At 44.0% G+C, this 19,641-nt stretch overlaps 1 protein-coding gene across 1 annotated transcript in view; it reads left to right on the top strand.

Moving 5' to 3' along the window:
* Positions 1-19,641, top strand: part of LOC121537772 (unconventional myosin-VIIa-like) — a 59,818-nt gene that overhangs the window by 1,071 nt on the left and 39,106 nt on the right. The window contains exons 2-18 of the mRNA XM_045206831.1: positions 1,231-1,344; positions 1,704-1,856; positions 3,060-3,244; positions 3,423-3,544; positions 5,575-5,717; positions 5,868-5,981; positions 8,534-8,687; positions 12,061-12,137; positions 12,269-12,388; positions 12,567-12,709; positions 13,130-13,340; positions 13,899-14,034; positions 14,400-14,506; positions 16,613-16,750; positions 16,963-17,121; positions 17,372-17,464; positions 19,213-19,307. Coding sequence (XP_045062766.1) covers positions 1,231-1,344; positions 1,704-1,856; positions 3,060-3,244; positions 3,423-3,544; positions 5,575-5,717; positions 5,868-5,981; positions 8,534-8,687; positions 12,061-12,137; positions 12,269-12,388; positions 12,567-12,709; positions 13,130-13,340; positions 13,899-14,034; positions 14,400-14,506; positions 16,613-16,750; positions 16,963-17,121; positions 17,372-17,464; positions 19,213-19,307 — 2,264 coding nt within the window. The remainder of the gene's footprint in view (positions 1-1,230; positions 1,345-1,703; positions 1,857-3,059; positions 3,245-3,422; positions 3,545-5,574; positions 5,718-5,867; positions 5,982-8,533; positions 8,688-12,060; positions 12,138-12,268; positions 12,389-12,566; positions 12,710-13,129; positions 13,341-13,898; positions 14,035-14,399; positions 14,507-16,612; positions 16,751-16,962; positions 17,122-17,371; positions 17,465-19,212; positions 19,308-19,641) is intronic.

The raw sequence follows: 19,641 nt of genomic DNA, 5'->3' as shown, positions 1-19,641 counted from the left end.
AATCAGGGTAATTTTGTAATTGACGGATCTCTATGGCAAGACACATCATTCACCCAAGTTTAGTTCAAATCAGGCCAGTGCTGTCTGAGGTACGGAGACAGATCCACAGTCCCCCCCTCGATTCCATCGTGGGGGACAATAAAAACAACATGGCAGCTTAACACTAAGATATGACCAAGCCCATTCTCTGATTGGGGCAGATTTCCTAATCTCACCTTGATTGACAGCAGGGATTTACAGTAGGCTGCTCCCCCTAGCCCTCTTATAAGATTTTGTTTATCTGTTTACTTTGCCTCCCAAACATTGGAGTAATCACTGATTTGGCATGGGAGGTTTGTAAAGTGGCATAGGCCTTGCTTTCACCAATCATAATTTAGAGTGATAACAAGTGATGTAGCTCAATTGGTAGAGTATGGCGCTTGTAATGCCAGGGTAGTGGGTTTGATCCCCGGTACCACCCATACCTAAAAATGTATGCACGCATGACTGTAAGTCACTTTGGATAAAAGTGTCTGCTAAATGGCATATTATATTATAACAAGGAGGGAAGGATGCATTTTCAAAATATTCAAACCTTCTCGAAACAGCTTCACCTCCTCCTAGCAACAAGTGATAAGTTACATCATTTCCTATAAAGTCCGCAGTTGGACGAGGCTAAGCCTACATCAACCTAATTTCCCTTATTGGACGGACTGGCAGACTTCAAATTAGCCAACCTTCTTTATTATTTTATTTTATTTGGATTGATCTTCTAATCTTTACAGATTTGGTTATTTTAGGAAGTGCACAGAAAATAACTTTGATGTAGGAAAAATAATATTGTGTCAGGAGGGATTATGAGGTGCATTAAGTGTGATATTGCTCCACTAATTAACGTGACCTTAGAACAGACTTTTGAGTCTGTTGGCAGAGTGAGATGTTACTAGTAGATTTTATTATATTACTATTGTGTCGCATTGTAATGTAATCACATTCTCATAAAGTCTGTACTTCAGAAAATTTGAACAAAGGTGGTTTGAAATTGACGACAGGTCCATATTCTTGCAAATTTAAAATGCATTTCAAACCACCTTTGGCGTAATGTGCGGCAAAAAAACAACACAAAAATCACATCCTGGACCAGAGCTAGGCCCACCCCTAATGGACAATATATTGAAATCATGTTCGTAACATATTGGAATGGCAAATGTAATGTATTCAACACTGGTTGTGTTTGTGGTTGCGTTCCAGGGGGACTATGTCTGGTTGGACCTTAAGACGGGCCGGGAGTTCGACGTCCCGGTGGGAGCCTTGGTCAAGCTCTGTGACTCGGGACAGATCCAGGTGCTGGACGACGAGGGGAGGGTAAGTCCACACAAAATGAGACATTGACAAGACATTGACAAGACATTACAAGACGGTGACAATACTTTGACAAAACATTGACGCGACGTTGACGAAACAAGACTTTGGCCCTGTTCGAATACTCCTGAAATGCATCTCCCATTCCTCCTTTCCTTTAAGTAATCATTATTACATGACATAATTGAAAGTAATGCCATGGAAAGCTTGCTTACACCAAGAGATATTATATCATTGATTACTTCAAGGAAGGAAGGATTCAAACAGGGCCTTTACTTAATCTAACAAACCGACATGGACACACAGCAGCCTATGACACCATAGTTCCTCAATGGCTGTGACTGTAACTGTTCCCCCATCAGGAGCACTGGATCTTGCCCCAGAATGCCACCAACATTAAGCCCATGCATCCCACCTCCATCCACGGGGTGGAGGACATGATCCGTCTGGGGGACCTCAACGAGGCCGGGATCCTGCGCAACCTGCTCATCCGCTACAACGAGCGTGTCATCTATGTGAGTCACCCCTGCAACACTGTCTGCTCGCCTTTGGTACCACTACAGGACCATCATTTTATATTGTATGAGTCCTTCAAATAACAAGGAAGTGTGGTTTAGAACGTATTCTATAAAACCTAGTGACCTTGTTTAGTGATGTGTAGCTCATGTTGTTGATGTATGATGGACTGTTATAGGATTTGTCTGTGTGGTTATTTGACTTACTTTCTTATATGGTTATGCTGGCATATTGGTTATGTTTTTCCCCTGGCCACAACCCCCCCACTGGTTCCTTATCTTACCTGCCTGGCTAAGTCTCAATAGTTTGAAACAGTTTCCTCTCCACATGTCCTTTCCTCCAGTATCACTGTTCTGGCAGGACACATGATGGAAACATGTCCAGTCCATTGTGACATATGTGGTACTGGGGGTTAAGGAAGCTGTTATAGAGTATTGAGAGCCAGCCCCTGTGTGTGTGTCCCAGTTGGTCCCTCATCAACTTGTGGCAGTTTATTTTTTATGGTTCTTTCCTCTCACTCTTCCTCTTCATCTCCCTCCCTATTTCTCTGTATAGACAAATTGTGGAGGAAGGGTGAGTACAAACTACAGAAGCAAGCAAAAAAATTAATAATCTGTGAACAAGCAACATGCTAACAAGCTAGCCCATGCTAGCCCATGACATTAATGCTAGCACTTCTGCTACTTTCCTTTTCTTCGCGGTCACTGAATGAATGGCTATAATCTCTGCTAGGCTGAAGGCTGGCCTCTGCTTCAGGCTTAACCTTAGATCCAGCTTGTTAAGTGTGCTTTCACCACCGAAGCGTAAATGTTCAACACACATGAGCCTTTAGGGCCTTTAGAACACACCACAGCTTTGGCCTGGGCTTGGAGGTGCAACAAATCATGGGCTATTATGACTGATTATTATGTCTAGATTATGCACAATAAGGTGATTTTCAGCCTAAATTCAGTTCATGAACTTGAACTTCCAATCATTTTGTAGCTCTAATTTAAATGATCAGTTTTCATCAGGCTTACAACACATAATCTCAGTGATCACAAGCCTAGTGACTACCCTAATCACAGTGAAAGAAAGCGACAAATCTTGGTATCGCTGTTGATAAATCAAGCTATCACTAAATCCTCACAGATGACATTGTTGCCCTGATCTTGGCATGACCCTTGACCATTTCATCTTTTGACTTTGACCTCTGCCTGCAGACTTACACGGGGTCAATTCTGGTGGCAGTAAACCCTTACCAGCTGCTGCCCATCTACACGCCAGACCAGATCCGCCTGTACACCAATAAGAAGATCGGGGAGATGCCACCTCACATCTTTGCCATCGCAGACAACTGCTACTTCAACATGCAGAGGAACAACAAGGACCAGTGCTGCATCATCAGGTTAGTGTATTGTATTGGTGTGTGTGTGTGTGCATTGTGTTTCTCTATTTAAATGTATATGTGTTTGAGTTTCTGTGTGTGTGCGTGTGCGTGTGTGCGCCTGCATGGGTGTCCGCCTGTCTGTCTGCTTGTCTGCATCTGTACAGAAAGATATTGTATCTCCTCCTGTGTTCCTCAGTGGTGAGTCTGGGGCCGGTAAGACAGAGAGCACCAAGTTGATCCTGCAGTTCCTGGCAGCCATCAGTGGACAACACTCCTGGATAGAGCAACAGGTCCTGGAGGCCAACCCCATACTGGAAGGTCAGACTCAACATAGAGATGAGACACTAGAATGGGCTATTAATGACAGCCATCTTGGTCAAATTCCAAACCAGTCTAATTGAGAGAAGAAAAAAAACAGTCCAAGATTGCTATCTTGTAGTTATGTTTCCTGGATGCCAATGTCCATTCTAGTGTTCTATTGAATTCTATGAGACTAACTACATCCACTCAACACTGATATTTCATAGCTAGGGTGCTTGCTGTCTGTCTCTGCCAAATGTGGTGTTGTGTAGAATGTAGAGAGACACTCACTCCAAGCTGCCTCAGGTGCAGTTTTGGGGTTTGTTTATGATTTTTAACGAGGCTAGAATCACAGAAGCTGTGTAGGTGTCACATCTGCTCCTGCAACGCCCTCTACTGCTCATTCTGTGTCTCCTTGACCTGCCGCCTCTCTCCCTCTCCCTCTCTCTCTCTCTCTCTCTCAGTGTGTGTTTGTGTGATTGTGTGGGCGGAGGCAGGTGTGCTGGAGTCAGAGTAGATCCCCACCAGCTGCAACCTGTTCCATAATCAAGACCTCTACAAATACTCAGTCCTGCCACTTCCACACTGCTAGATTGTAACCCCTGTCAGTCAGTCTACGGTTCTAGCCATGTGTTACTATTCAGATCCTGTTATCCTGTTGTGCCTGTTTTCCTTGCCTGATGCTGTTTTCCTCTCCGCTACAGTTCTGCCCGCTCTGACTCTGGTCTCTGTCTCCAGTCCCACGTCTCGTCATCCTGCTACTCTGTCCTGGATCCCCCACTCTACTACTCCCTGGGTTTCCCCTCCGGACCTGCTTACCCTGTCTCAACCCCCCTCGCTCCAGCCTCAGCCTCCGCACTGGTTTCCAGCAGTTTCCCCTGACCTGCACTCCATCTTCCCCACTGTTTCAATAAATACTTTGGTTACGTCATCCCATCTCCTCGTCTGAGTCTGCTCTTGGGTTCTCCAGTTCCACTCCACTTAACAGTAGGAAAAGCTGAACTTGGAATGCATTCTTCAAAGAGTCCTTGAAAGACAGCTAGACAGATGTATGACTTGCGCGCTTTCCCCTGGAACTAGTACAGGGGTGAAGTAAACAGCTTCCAGACCATGAATCAAATCAAATCAAATCAAATGTATTGGCCACATGCGCTGAATACAACAGGTGCAGACATTACAGTGAAATGCTTACTTACAGCCCTTAACCAACAGTGCATTTATTTTTAACAAAAAAAATGTTGAGAAAAAAAGAGCAGAAGTAAAATATAATAACAGTAGGGAGGCTATATATACAGGGGGGTACCGGTGCAGAGTCAATGTGCGGGGGCACCGGCTAGTTGAGGTAGTTGAAGTAATATGTACATGTGGGTAGAGTTAAAGTGACTATGCATAAATAATTAACAGAGTAGCAGCAGCGTAAAAGGATGGGGTGGGGGGGCAGTGCAAATAGTCCGGGTAGCCATGATTAGCTGTTCAGGAGTCTTATGGCTTGGGGGTAGAAGCTGTTGAGAAGTCTTTTGGACCTAGACTTGGCACTCCGGTACCGCTTGCCGTGCGGTAGCAGAGAGAACAGTCTATGACTAGGGTGGCTGGAGTCTTTGATAATTTTGAGGGCCTTCCTCTGAGTAGTGATCCGACAGTTTGGTGTACAGCTTAAGCCACGCAGGGCATCAATTCACCTTTCTATGACACCTGGTGTGACCCAGAATTAACACGACAACTGGGCCTCTTATCCATGTCTAATGCCTCATTTGCACCTTCTAAAGTTTCCATCTGTGTACTCTACATGTGGACTGGCAAAGGATGCAAAGCCCTATAGTATACATCCTGTCTATCTCTCTCTTAGCTAATGTGACTGACCAGGGTTCCAAACCCGGGTATACTGCATGCCACAATACTGTTAGCCCTGTGAGCTTAAGCCCTAGGCATTCGCTCGGGGTGCCAACACAAGTCTTCAGATCTCAGGCAAGGTTATTTATCACGCGAGAATGGTTCACTGAACTGCATCTATTACGCTAACTCAGAGCTTTATTCTTTAATCTATGCAGCGTTCGGGAATGCTAAGACTATTCGGAATGACAACTCTAGTCGCTTTGGGAAGTACATCGACATCCACTTTAACAAGAGCGGGGCCATCGAGGGGGCCAAGATAGAACAGTACCTTCTGGAGAAGTCCCGAGTCTGCAGACAGGTAAGGGTCCAGGGGGGAGGGGATATACAGGGGCCAGAATAGAACAGTACATAATGGAGACGTCTCAAGTTTGCAGACAGATTCCCATTTGGGCAGTTTCATTAAATGTTGTACCAAATGAACATGATCCTGCTGTTACTCTCCCCCCAGGCTGCAGATGAGAGGAACTACCACATATTCTACTGTATGCTGCGGGGCATGGCCCCAGAGCTGAAGAACAAGCTTGGCCTGGGCCTCGCCACTGACTACTCCTACCTCACCATGGTGAGTAGTGTGTGTGTGTGCGTCCATGCGTGTGCTATGTGCGTGCGTGATTGTGTGTGTGCGTGAGCACTTGCATCTTTGTGTGTGTGTGTGTGTGTGTGTGAAATCAAATTTTAATTGTCACATGCTTTGTAAACAACAGGTGTAGACTAACAATGAAATGCTTACTTACGGGCCATTCCCAACAATGCAGACTACAATAAAATGGTATATAATAATAGAAAACAAATTGTAACATGAGTAATAAATACACAATGAGCAATGATAGCTTGGCTATATACATGGGGTACCAGTACCAGGTCGATGTGCAGGGGTACCTGGAAATTGAGGTAGGTATGTACATATAGGTAGGCGTAAAGCGACTAGGCAACAGGATAGATAATCAACAGTAGCAGCAGCAAATGTGTGCCTGTGTGTATGTGTTGGAGTGTCAGTGTAAGTATGTGTGAGTGTGTGGGTAGAGTCCATTGTGTGCATAGAGCAAAAAAGGTCAATGTAGATAGTCCGGTTAACTATTTAGCAGTCTAATGGCTTGAGGGTAGAAGCTGTTCAGGAGCCTTTTGGTCCCAGAATTAGCCCTCAGGTACCGTTTGCCGTGCAGTAGCAGAGAGAACAATCTATGACTTGGGTGGCTGGAGTCTTTGACAATTTTTAGGGCCTTCCTCTGACACCGCCTGGTATAGAGGTCCTGTGTGCACTCCCAGGGTATATTTGTATACACTGTGTGTGTGCACAAGTGTGCGTGCACCTAGAGCTGTGGTGGTCATGGCATTTTGTCAGCCGGTTATTGTCATGCAAAAGATTGCTGGTCTCACGGTAATTTACTGTTAATTAACATAATAATGTTTAGCATCTCCAGGCCTCCACGCGTACAAGCCGCATGCAAGCTGCTGATGCAAGCCTTTGGAACATCTACATTTAAACAAGTCTGATAAATCAATTTAATATACACCATCACAATCAATCCATTATTTATTTTAGGCAGGTCTAAAGGAACATTATGATATGAAGAAAATGTATTTCAGAAGAACAATATGAGTTGGCCTACTGTATGTTATCTGGCTATGCGTCATGCCATAGGCTGTAGACTTGTTCATTTAGCAGACAAGATATGCTTGCTTATAAGTACTGTGTAATTATTTTATATTATATGATTTTATTGTAAGAAGAATATAATTGAACTTAACTGAATAAAATAGAAAGGATATTTTTCTCATTCTGGAGCGAGTGCGCATATGAAGCGGCTATGTTGAGCATAGAAGTGATCATTTGAAACAGGTCCTATATGCTAACTCTAGAGTTATTTGGCAACTTTAGTTGTGAATGATACAAACCTTCAGAATGTCTTAGAAATCAAAACATACACTACCGTTCAAAAGTTTGGGGTCACTTAGAAATGTCCTTGTTTTAGAAAGAAAAGCAATTTTTTTGTCCATAAAAATAACATCAAATTGATCAGAAATACAGTGTAGATATTGTTAATGTTGTAAATGGCTATTGTAGCTGGAAACGGCTGATTTTTAATGGAATATCTACTTAGGCGTACAGAGGCCCATTATCAGCAACCATCAGTCCTGTGTTCCAATGGCACGTTGTGTTTGCTACTCCAAGTTGATCATTTTATAAGGCTAATTGATCATTAGAAAACCCTTTTGCAATTATGTTAGCACAGCTGAAAACTGTTGTGCTGATTAAAGAAGCAATAAAACTGGCCTTCTTGAGACTAGTTGAGTATCTGGAGCATCAGCAATTGTGGGTTCGATTACAGGCTCAAAATGGCCAGAAACAAATAACTTTCTTCTGAAACTCGTCAGTCTATTCTTGTTCTGAGAAATGAAGGATATTCTATGTGAGAAATTGACAAGAAAATGAAGATCTCGTACAACGCTGTGTACTACTCCCTTCACAGAACAGTGCAAACTGGCATCTTAAATCAGTTTTAAAAATGTCTGCAATGCGTAGAATGTGGTAGGCTATGTATTGTATAATAACTACACAATCATTATTTTAATTCTGGGTTTTTTTCAGCCTTGGGCTCATTCATTATATAGGCCTATGCATAAGCTCTAATATGCGTATGGGGGTTTTGAATTTCATTGTGTTAGGCTTTGAAACAACATCCACAACGACCATGATTTCCACTCAGTTTCAACCTGCTGTTGAACTTCTTTCTTCAAATTGATCATCACAGTGAGGTGAGTTTTAAAAGTACAATACTGTTTTGATGATAATTTTTGATGTGATTTTTGATTGCATTTGCAATGATGTCAAAGTGGTTAGAGGGACTATAGAGCCCTGAATACCAGGCCTTTAGCGACCTGATGGTCGTTAGCGAGTTGGGTACTGCCAAGCATGTCCAGAGTGCATAAGAGGAGATTACGTGACTCAACGGTCATGTGGAATTTTACTGCGGTCATGATGCATGACTGCTGGTGTGGCGGTTAAATGGTCACCGCAACAGCCCTACGTGCATCCTTCCATCCTTGTGCGTGTGTATAGCTCCCAGCGTATACTGTATGTAAACCTATGCATATGTGTGTGTCCCTCTCCAGGGGAACTGTACAAAGTGTAACAGCCGTGACGACCTGAAGGAGTACTCCAGCATCCTGTTGGCCATGAAGGTGCTGATGTTCACAGAGATAGAGAACTGGGAGATCTCCAAACTACTGGCGGCCATCCTACACATGGGCAACTTGCGCTACGAGGGTGAGCAGAGGTGGCCATTTTGGAAAGAGAGTGTTGACACACAATACAATGACTTTCAACTTGGCACAGGAGCTAGGCAAAGAAGATCAACTGTAGGGGAAAAAGGCTATGTTCTTGCACTGTGCTCCCACAAGCATTACATTTACATTTACATCATTTAGCAGACGCTCTTATCCAGAGCGACTTACAAATTGGTGCATTCAACTTATGATAGCAAGTGGGACAACCACTTTTATTTTTTTTATGGGGGGTGGGGGAAGAAGGATTACTTTTATACTATTCCAGGTATTCCTTAAAGAGGTAGGGTTTCAAGTGTCTCCGGAAGGTGGTCAGTGACTCCGCTGTCCTGCCATCGTGGGGGAGCTTATTCTACCATTGGGGTGCCAGAGAAGCGAATAGCTTTGACTGGGCTGAGCAGGAACTGTGCTTCCGTAGATGTAGGGGATCTAGCAGGCCAGAGGTGGATGAACGTAGTGCCCTCGTTTGGGTGTAGGGTCTGATCAGAGCCTGAAGGTAAGGAGGTGCCGTTCCCCTCACAGCTCCGTAGGCAAGCACCATGGTCTTGTAGTAGATGCGAGCCTCAACTGGAAGCCAGTGGAGTGTGCTGAGGAGCGGGGTGACATGAGAGAACTTGGGAAGGTTGAACACCAGACGGGCTGCAGCGTTCTGGATAAATTGAAGGGGTTTAATGGCACAGGCAGGGAGCCCAGCCAACAGCGAGTTGCAGTAATCCAGACAGGAGATGACAAGTGCCTGGATTAGGACCTGTGCCGCTTTCTGTGAAAGGTAGGGTCGTACTCTGCGAATGTTGTAGAGCATGAACCTGCAGGATCGGGTCACCGCTTTGATGTTAGCGGAGAACGACAGGGTGTTGTCCAGGGTCACGCCAAGGTTCTTTGCACTCTGGGAGGAGGACACAATGGAGTTGTCAACCGTGATGGCGAGATCATGGAGCGGGCAGTCCTTCCCCGGGAGGAAGAGCAGCTCTGTCTTGCCGAGGTTCAGCTTGAGGTGGTGATCCGACATCCACACTGATATGTCTGCCAGACATGCAGATATGCGATTCGCCACCTGGTTATCACACAAAATTACTTGTGTGTCGTCTGCGTAGCAATGATAGGAGAGACCATGTGAGGATATGACAGAGCCAAGTGAATTGGTTTATAGAGAGAATAGGAGAGGGCCTAGAACTGAGCCTTGGGGGACACCAGTGGTGAGAGCACGTGGTGCGGAGACAGATTCTCGCCACGCCACCTGGTAGGAGCGACCTGTCAGGTAGGACGCAATCCAAGAGTGAGCAGCGCCGGAAATGCCCAACTCGGAGAGGGTGGAGAGGAGGATCTGATGGTTCACAGTATCAAAGGCAGCGGATAGGTCTAGAAGGATAAGAGCAGAGGAGAGAGAGTTAGCTTTAGCAGTGCGGAGAGCCTCCGTGACACAGAGAAGAGCAGTCTCAGTTGAATGACCAGTCTTGAAACCTGACTGGTTTGGATCAAGAAGGTAATTCTGAGAGAGATGGCAGGAGAGTTGGCTAGAGACGGCACGCTCAAGAGTTTTGGAGAGAAAAGAAAGAAGGGATACTGGTCTGTAGTTGTTGACATCGGAGGGATCGAGTGTAGGTTTTTTGAGGAGGGGTGCAACTCTCGCTTTCTTGAAGACGGAAGGGACATGGCCAGCGGTCAAGAATGAGTTGATGAGCGAGGTGAGGTAAGGGAGAAGGTCTCCGGAAATGGTCTGGAGAATAGAGGAGGGGATAGGGTCAAGCGGGCAGGTTGTTGGGCGGCCGGCCGTCACAAGTCGCAAGATTTCATCTGGAGAGAGAGGGGAGAAAGAAGTCAAAGTATAGGTTAGGGCAGTGTGAGCAGGACCAGCGGTGTCATTTGACTTAATAAATGAGGATCGGATGTCGTCAACCTTCTTTTCAAAATGGTTGACAAAGTCGTCCACAGAGAGGGATGAGGCAGGGGGGGGAGGAGGGGGATTCAGCAGGGAGGAGAAGGTGGCAAAGGGCTTCCTAGGGTTAGAGGCAGAGGCTTGAAATTTAGAGTGGTAGAAGCACCAAAGTGCGACAAAATATTTTGCTGTGAGACCAGGAGTTTTATTTTGGGAGCACTGTGCAACTATGAAAAAAATCAGGTGATCAATGATCATAGCAATGAATGAATGAATGACAGACCTCTTGCATGTTGTCATCACAAACCTGACGTTTTTAAAGAGACAGTGTAGAATTTTAAATGTAATGCATCTCAATAGGAAAATAGTGCTTTTACACAATGTAGAAATCTAATAAATCCACAAATGACTTAATTGTAATAACTGTAATTTCAATAATAGGTGTTCATACCAACATTTTAACTTTTATAATAAGCTAATGTGTTTATAGTATTACATATTAGGTTCTAGGGCACAACATGTGCTTCAGAAGTAGCTAGAATTCATATAGGCCCAATATAGGCTGTATCACAATGAATTCCAAAAATCTAATTTTCTTGTGCTCATAAATGTAATGTGGTGGTCCTAACCTTTTTAAGTTGGGAGCGCCAGTGCTACCAATAATTTTTTTTGATTTGGAGCCCTGCCCACAAGTGATTAAAAAGTATATATTATTAAAAGTGTTATTGATGATTACTTGTTGGAGCAGCAAACAGTGAGGTGAAATTACCGCTGAGGAACCAACACTGGCATGAACACACACTACATAGATCAGGGAAGGGCCTTTGATGGGGTGGGAGCCACAAAAAATCTGAACTCATTGGTCTGCGTACCCACATGTGCATACCCCTCTTGACAGTGGAGAGAAATCTTTTACGTTTTAGAGTAAATTTAGTTCAATTCTACACATTTTGCCATGTGGCGGAGATAAGATTTCGCAATTTTATAACGAATTTCAGGCAATTCTATTAATTTTGCCATGGGGCAGAGAGGAATTTTTACTGTTTTACATCTAATTTCCTGCAATTCTACACATTTTACCATGGGGTGTAGAGAAAATTTTGAACATGATGAAATTGCACCTTGTCTATTCTAAGATGAGACCCCGACTGATTAATGTTTTTTTTTATGGATCTGAGGGCGCCTGCGGGCCGCCAGTTGCCCATCCCTGACATAGATAGACACTGCGCTATCTAGAGCAGTGAATCCAAAGAATCATCTGAATGTTTGTGTTAGTTGTTAAGCCCTGTCTTGTTCTTACTTAGTGAATTTTGCTAGAGGTTTACCGTGGGATAGTCTTACTAAACTGGCACCTGACTACAAGTTAACTATTGAGTTAGAAGTTATATATTCACTTGGCTAAATGACTTTGCTAACTCAATTGGCTAATTGACTTGCTTTCCCCCTTTTATCCCCCTTTAAAACACATACACTCCAACAGCCCGTTGCTATGACAACCTGGATGCCTGCGTGGTGGTGCGATCTCCAGACCTGTCCACTGCTGCATCTCTGATGGAGGTGGGTAGTACTGTCTTACCTGTACATGATCTCTATGTTGGGCTTGTACTTTAGACTGCGTCACTGTGTATGGTGTTTGTGTATTGTGTTGTTGTTGTACTCTACTACAGTATGTTGTTGTTGTTGTTGAGGTGGACCCTAAGGACGTGATGTCATGTCTGACCACTCGTACCCTGATCACCCGGGGTGAGAGTGTGTCCACCCCCCTCAGCATGGAACAGGGCCTGGACGTCAGGGACGCCTTTGTCAAGGTCAGGACCCTGACACGCATGCGTGTGAACACGGACACCTTTTATTATCAAAGTGAGGACACACACTCCTAAATCGGATCCCTCACAGAAGGTCAAAGTTCCTTTCTGTCTAATGAAAGCTGTTCCTCCAAGAGCATCTACGACACGGTGTAAATGAACGTTGTCCCTCCTGTCGCAGGGTATCTATGGGAGGCTGTTTGTGTGGATTGTGGACAAGATCAACGCGGCCATCTTCAGACCTCCATCCTGTGAGAGTAAGATCATAAGGAGGTCCATTGGCCTGCTCGATATCTTCGGCTTCGAGAACTTCACAGTCAACAGGTGGTTCAAATTCAAAAGTCTAAAAGCTTTTTTTTCCATTTAGGGTACGTTGTATATGGAGCATGCCATGACATAATTGTAATGAATTCCCTATTGGAATTCTCTATTGGAAAATTGGATGACAATGGTATGTGCCTGACTAAAGTCAGACAATAGTGACAGCCTCTTTTGTTGATTTGTGCGGTTGACATGCTCACTGCATGGCTTTATACTCGATTGGCTGTCCAGGGACTGGCTCTCGCTACGTTCCTTCCCTGTAGATTTGAGCAGCTGTGCATCAATTTTGCCAGCGGGAATCACAGACACACACACAAATAACCACACACACACACGGATACGTTTTACTATCAAAGTGAGGACACGCACACCCCTAAATTGATTGGCTGTTGAGTGACTGACTATGTTTCTTCTTCCCTGAAGCTTTGAACAGCTGTGCATCAACTTTGCCAATGAGAACCTGCAACAGTTCTTTGTGAGGCATGTGTTCAAGCTGGAGCAGGAGGAGTACAACCTAGAGGACATCAACTGGCAGCACATCGAGTTCACTGACAACCAGGACGCCCTTGACATGATTGCCAATAAACCTATGAACATCATATCTCTCATAGACGAGGAGAGCAAGTTCCCCAAGGTACAGTACCAATATGGCAACTTACCATTTTATGTAAATCAATATGCATATTGTGTTTAGGTATTGTAAGAGGGGATGGACAGTTGGAGGCATTAAAAAGTTTGCTATTTAAAACTCTGTACCGAGGTACCGTGTTTTGTGGCAAATTATCTAAGAGACATGCCGAGAGGAGCCCGGTATTGCATACCAATACCACGGCACACTAATTTTTTACAATTGTAACCTGACTATGCCTTTGCCCCTGAGTGAGTAAATAAAATGCTATTGATTTCTATTCGTTTGTGGTCACAAACTTGAAGGGTGCGTCCGAAATAGCACCCTAATCCTATGCCCCCTTTATAATAATAACATAGTATATGCCATTTAGCAGCTGCTTTCATCCAAAGTAACTTACAGTCATGCATGCATACCATTTACGTACGGGTCCTGGGAATTGAACCCACTATCCGGATGTTGCAAGCGCCATGCTCTACCAACTGAGCTACAGAGGACCATATAGTGAATAGGGTATAATTTCAGAAGCAGCCTAAATATTTTTTCTCTGTTTGTGTCTCTCAGGGAACAGACTCCACCATGCTGTATAAACTCAACTCCCAGCACAAACTCAACACCAACTACCATCCCCCTAAGCACACCTACGAAACACAGTTTGGCATCCAGCACTTTGCTGGGGTGGTCCACTACGAGACCAGAGGTAGGCCTATTCTAAGGCATTAGCTTCACACTCAACCCAATTCATTGCAATCACATAATGAAGTCCCTGATGCTCCATGTAGTAGGACTTGGTTGGATTCTATAGGTAGGTTCATGGTCAGAAGACAAAGTATTGAGTCTATTAGTTGTTCATATGCTCGATGTCAAATCAACCCCTAGCCACTACACCCTAGGCACTTGTGAAGATCAGAGAGGATATGCCATGTGTAAGCAATGTGGTAATGACTCCACCTTGCCCTCTGATAAACTTATTTACACCTATCATATCTCCACAAGTGCATAGTGAAGAGGCCATGCCTAGAGGTTGGTTTGGAATTGGACATGGCTGACTCCTGTGTGTTTCAGGCTTCCTGGAGAAGAATCGTGACAGCCTCCACACTGACATTATCCAGCTGGTCCACTCCTCCAAGAACAAGTTCATCAAGCAGATCTTCCAGGCTGACGTCGCCATGGTGAGAGAGGACGTGTCTGGTGGTCACATAGTGATGATATTATGATGACACCTTGAATGTATTTTCCCTACTCACTCCACCAGGCTGTGTCCACGAAGCAAAAGGGAGAAAAGCTTAGAGTAGGTCATGATGGTGGAATTCCAGAGAAGCTTTAGACTATATAAATAGAATAACTAGAAAGTGCCTCCCCATTTAAGTCAACAGGTCTGTAATGGGTGGACCGGTGGCCATTTTAAAAGTGTACCCACTTATTTTTCTATGGTTATGACATCTTTTGTGACCTATAGTCAGAAGTTTCCTGTCTCCAAGTGATGATGTCATCAAGCGATCACTCTCAATTCTTACTTTTCTTTACTATTGCTACTATTCTTCTTTCCCTTAGCATTAGGCATGGCTAATACCACCACTCCCCTATCTTCATCTCTTAATCGTCCTCTGTCGTTCTCTTTCTCTTGTTGTGTTCTCTTGTTCTGTCTGACCCCAGTTTCTGTGTGGCTATCTGCCGCCCACCACTCCTTCTCCGAAGGTAAACAACGGCCATTCCTTCTGTGGTAAAACAATTTTGTACATAAACCCTGGATTGCTGATGTTATGTATTGGCCATAGAGAGGCTTTGACGCCACTGGTCGGCCATATTGGCACTCCCCAATAGGAGCAGTCCTCCATAGGAACGAATGGAATTATACAGCATTTCAATTAAATGTTTAAGGACAAAATAACATGTATTTAAGTATTTTTTGTTGTTGTAGTGGGGACAGTAACATTAGTACTCTCTAAAAAAAATACTTTAAGGAAAATGTTTAGATATGTATTTTTTTTTTTTATGTTTAACTCGCTTATAATTTAAAAGTATAGAATAGAATAAGTGTCAAAAATGAATGTAGACATTAATAAATGCATTTATATAGCTTCCAAAATCTTTTTTTACAATGGAGGAGTACCAAGATGGCTGCACACCCTGTCAGTCATCCAGGATTTATACACATCACTGAGTAAAACCCAGATCTCACTGCTGCCACCAAACCTTGTGTATCTTGTGTTTCTCCAAAAAAAAAATCCTTCCATTCTCTGTGGAACTCAAACCTTTCTGTCCCTCTTTCTTTTCAGTCTTCATCCCAGTGGTACTAATATTAAAACAGTGATTCTCAAATATTTTTAATCTGTGACCACGTCATTTGTCACTGCGACCTAGCAGGAACTGGCCACAACCCACCAGGGGGTCACAACCCACTATTTGAGAAACACTGTGATTTAGAGTTGTGTTTAGAGTTTACACCAGGGGTCTTCAACATTTTCTTGCCCAGTGACCCTCTCCCAGACAAACCGGCAACCCAGGGACCCCCATGATATGTTAGCAAAAAACTAAATGTGCATGTCTTGTCTTATCAGATAATGTCAAGGAGAAGTAATCAACATTTTAAAATGAATAGATTTGGTAGATAGTTTTTCATTATTTTGAGGAAGTGTAAACTCTAGCATAGCCTACTAGCTAGAAAGGTAACTCCAAACACATTTTCACTAAGAGCAGCTGTTTATCTGGTTAAAAAGGTTAGCATGTGTTGTCAAAAATGTATGTGCAAGTCAAAAAATTTAACAGCAGCCAGCAGCACTTGCCACACTGGTAGCCTATACTCCAGTGAGTGTAATTGGCTCCAATGAGTGTAATTTGCTCAATATTAGAAGGTTGAAAAAGAAAGTTGGCATCATTAGAAAGAAGATATTCTCCTCTTTTCTCCTGTAGGTATGTCATTCAAAATGTGTTTATTCTGTTGTTGCTAGCAATATTCATAGAAATATTTTGTGTTTTTTTCTGTGGACCCCATGCAGTACCTCTGCGGACCACCGGTTGAATAACCCTGGTTTACACATACATTTAAAGGCACAATCTGTAGCATTCCCTGTTGTTCAATTGTCATTTCAATTTGTGGTATACATATTGATTCTTGAAGAATATAACTTATAAATGTCAGTCCTTGCATCCATAGCTCTGCCTATGAATCTTAGAGTGGTTGAATTTTCCCAGCCCCATCCCTCAGATAACCAAACAAAGTGTCAGGGTCAGGTTGTTAAAATGAAAAATACATTGCTCTGTGTGTGTGTTGCCAGGGTGTGGAGACCAGGAAGCGATCCCCTACTCTGAGTAGCCAGTTCAAGCGTTCTCTGGAGCTTCTCATGAGAACCCTCAATGTATGTCAGCCTTTCTTTGTCCGCTGCATCAAACCCAACGAGCTCAAGAAACCCATGGTGAGTCCAACCTGAGGAACACACTAGCATAAAAGAGTGTGTGTATGTGTGGGGGGCGGGGTATTTGCGTGTGGTGTGTGTGGGCATGCCTGTGTGTGTGCGTGTGATTGTGTTGGTGATTGCCTGCGTGCCTGTGTGTGTCACGATGTTCGTTTACCTTTCCCTTACAGCTGTTCACTTTGTTAACTCTGTCTGTGTGTCTGTCCATCTAGCTGTTTGACAGGGAGCTGTGTGTGCGTCAGCTGAGGTACTCTGGGATGATGGAGACCATTCGTATCAGACGTGCCGGTTACTCCATCAGATACACCTTCGGAGAGTTCGTAGATCGTTACCGCGTCCTCATGCCCGGAGTCAAACCTGCCAACAGACAGGTTAGCAGAGTTGGGCCCTGTTCATTAGGCACCAAACAAAAGAAATTGACTGAAACAAGGAGAGCCTCCTGGACTTGTCCAATAAGAAAAGCTTGTTTTCTGTTCCAAAATGTTTTAGAACATCTGTTTTCTGTCCTAATGAAGACAACCCTGCTGTCACTTTCGATTATATTACTATGTTCTGTTACTCTACTTCAGGATGGCTATTAGTTCAGAGAGGAGTCATTCATTCCCTGGTGTTTTCTCATAGGAGGACCTGAGAGGGACGTGTGAGAATATAGTGGAGGCTGTTCTTGGACGAGATGACGACTGGGAGATTGGGAAGACCAAGATCTTTCTTAAGGCGACTAGATTTCATAGATTACAAATCGACATGTACAGTGAGGGAAAAAAGTATTTGATCCCCTGCTGATTTTGTAAGTTTGCCCACTGACAAAGACATGACCAGTCTATCATTTTAATGGTAGGTTTATTTGAACAGTGAGAGACAGAATAACAACCAAAAAATCCAGAAAAACGCATGTCAAAAATGTTATCAATTGATTTGCATTTTAATGAGGGAAATAAGTATTTGACCCCTCTGCAAAACATGACTTAGTACTTGGTGGCAAAACCCTTGTTGGCAATCACAGAGGTCAGACGTTTCTTGTAGTTGGCCACCAGGTTTGCACACATCTCAGGAGGGATTTTGTCCAACTCCTCTTTGCAGATCTTCTCCAAGTCATTAAGGTTTCGAGGCTGACATTTGGCAACTCGAACCTTCAGCTCCCTCCACAGATTTTCTATGGGATTAAGGTCTGGAGACTGGCTAGGCCACTCCAGGACCTTAATGTGCTTCTTCTTGAGCCACTCCTTTGTTGCCTTGGCCGTGTGTTTTGGGTCATTGTCATGCTGGAATACCCATCCACGACCCATTTTCAATGCCCTGGCTGAGGGAAGGAGGTTCTCACCCAAGATTTGACGGTACATGGCCCCGTCCATCGTCCCTTTGATGCGGTGAAGTTGTCCTGTCCACCTTAGCAGAAAAACACCCCCAAAGCATAATGTTTCCACCTCCATGTTTGAAGGTGGGGATGGTGTTCTTGGGGACATAGGCAGCATTCCTCCTCCTCCAAACACGGCGAGTTGAGTTGATGCCAAAGAGCTCCATTTTGGTCTCATCTGACCACAAGACTTTCACCCAGTTCTCCTCTGAATCATTCAGATGTTCATTGGCAAACTTCAGACGGGCATGTATATGTGCTTTCTTGAGCAGGGGGACCTTGCGGGAGCTGCAGGATTTCAGTCCTTCACGGCGTAGTGTGTTACCAATTGTTTTCTTGGTGACTATGGTCCCAGCTGCCTTGAAATCATTGACAAGATCCTCCCGTGTAGTTCTGGGCTGATTCCTCACCGTTCTCATGATCATTGCAACTCCACTTGGTGAGATCTTGCATGGAGTCCCAGGCCGAGGGAGATTGACAGTTCTTTTGTGTTTCTTCCATTTGCGAATAATCGCACCAACTGTTGTCACCTTCTCACCAAGCTGCTTGGCGATGGTCTTGTAGCCCATTCCAGCCTTGTGTAGGTCTACAATCTTGTCCCTGACATCCTTGGAGAGCTGTTTGGTCTTGGCCATGGTGGAGAGTTTGGAATCTGATTGATTGATTGCTTCTGTGGACAGGTGTCTTTTATACAGGTAACAAACTGAGATTAGGAGCACTCCCTTTAAGAGTGTGCTCCTAATCTCAGCTTGTTACCTGTATAAAAGACACCTGGGAGCCAGAAATCTTTCTGATTGAGAGGGGATCAAATACATATTTCCCTCATTAAAATGCAAATCAATTAATAACATTTTTGACATGCGTTTTTCTGGATTTTGTTGTTGTTATCCTGTCTCTCACTGTTCAAATAAACCTACCATTAAAATTATAGACTGATCATTTCTTTGTCAGCGGGCAAACGTACAAAATCAGCAGGGGATCAAATACTTTTTTCCCTCACTGTATATTATCATATTTTCACCTACATTATTACACATATTATGATAAAATAAACAATGCTATCTCTCTCTTTCTCTACTCTGTCTCTCCCGCTCCCTCTCCGTCTCAGGACCACCATGACATGCAGCTGGAGATAGACAGGGACAAGGCCATCACTGACAAGGTCATCCTCATCCAAAAGGCTGTAAGAGGAATGAAGGAGAGGTGAGGAAGGAGGGGATAGAGACAGGGGGAGAGGAAAGAGGAGGGGCAAGAGGGAGGAGGGAGGGTGAGAAGGGGGAGAGGAGACATGCGGTGGTTGTGGAGAGGGGATTCGGTGAAGGATCTTCTTCAAGTTAAGATTTGTTTATCCATATTGTACTTCGGGAAATTTTTTCACTTTCTTCCTAATAGATCTAATTCAGATACTACCGTTGAATTGTCTGGACATTTCAATGCACAAATGTTGTGTTTGAGAGCTACAGAATTATATAATAGGTTTTCATATGCACCACTCCCCACCCCTGTCTCCCCCCTCCCTCCTTCCCCCTGTGTGTTT

Source organism: Coregonus clupeaformis, chromosome 24 (assembly GCF_020615455.1).
Source record: "Coregonus clupeaformis isolate EN_2021a chromosome 24, ASM2061545v1, whole genome shotgun sequence".
In the NCBI taxonomy this organism is placed as follows: Eukaryota; Metazoa; Chordata; class Actinopteri; order Salmoniformes; family Salmonidae; genus Coregonus; species Coregonus clupeaformis.
This window is presented reverse-complemented; position numbering and strand designations above follow the sequence as displayed.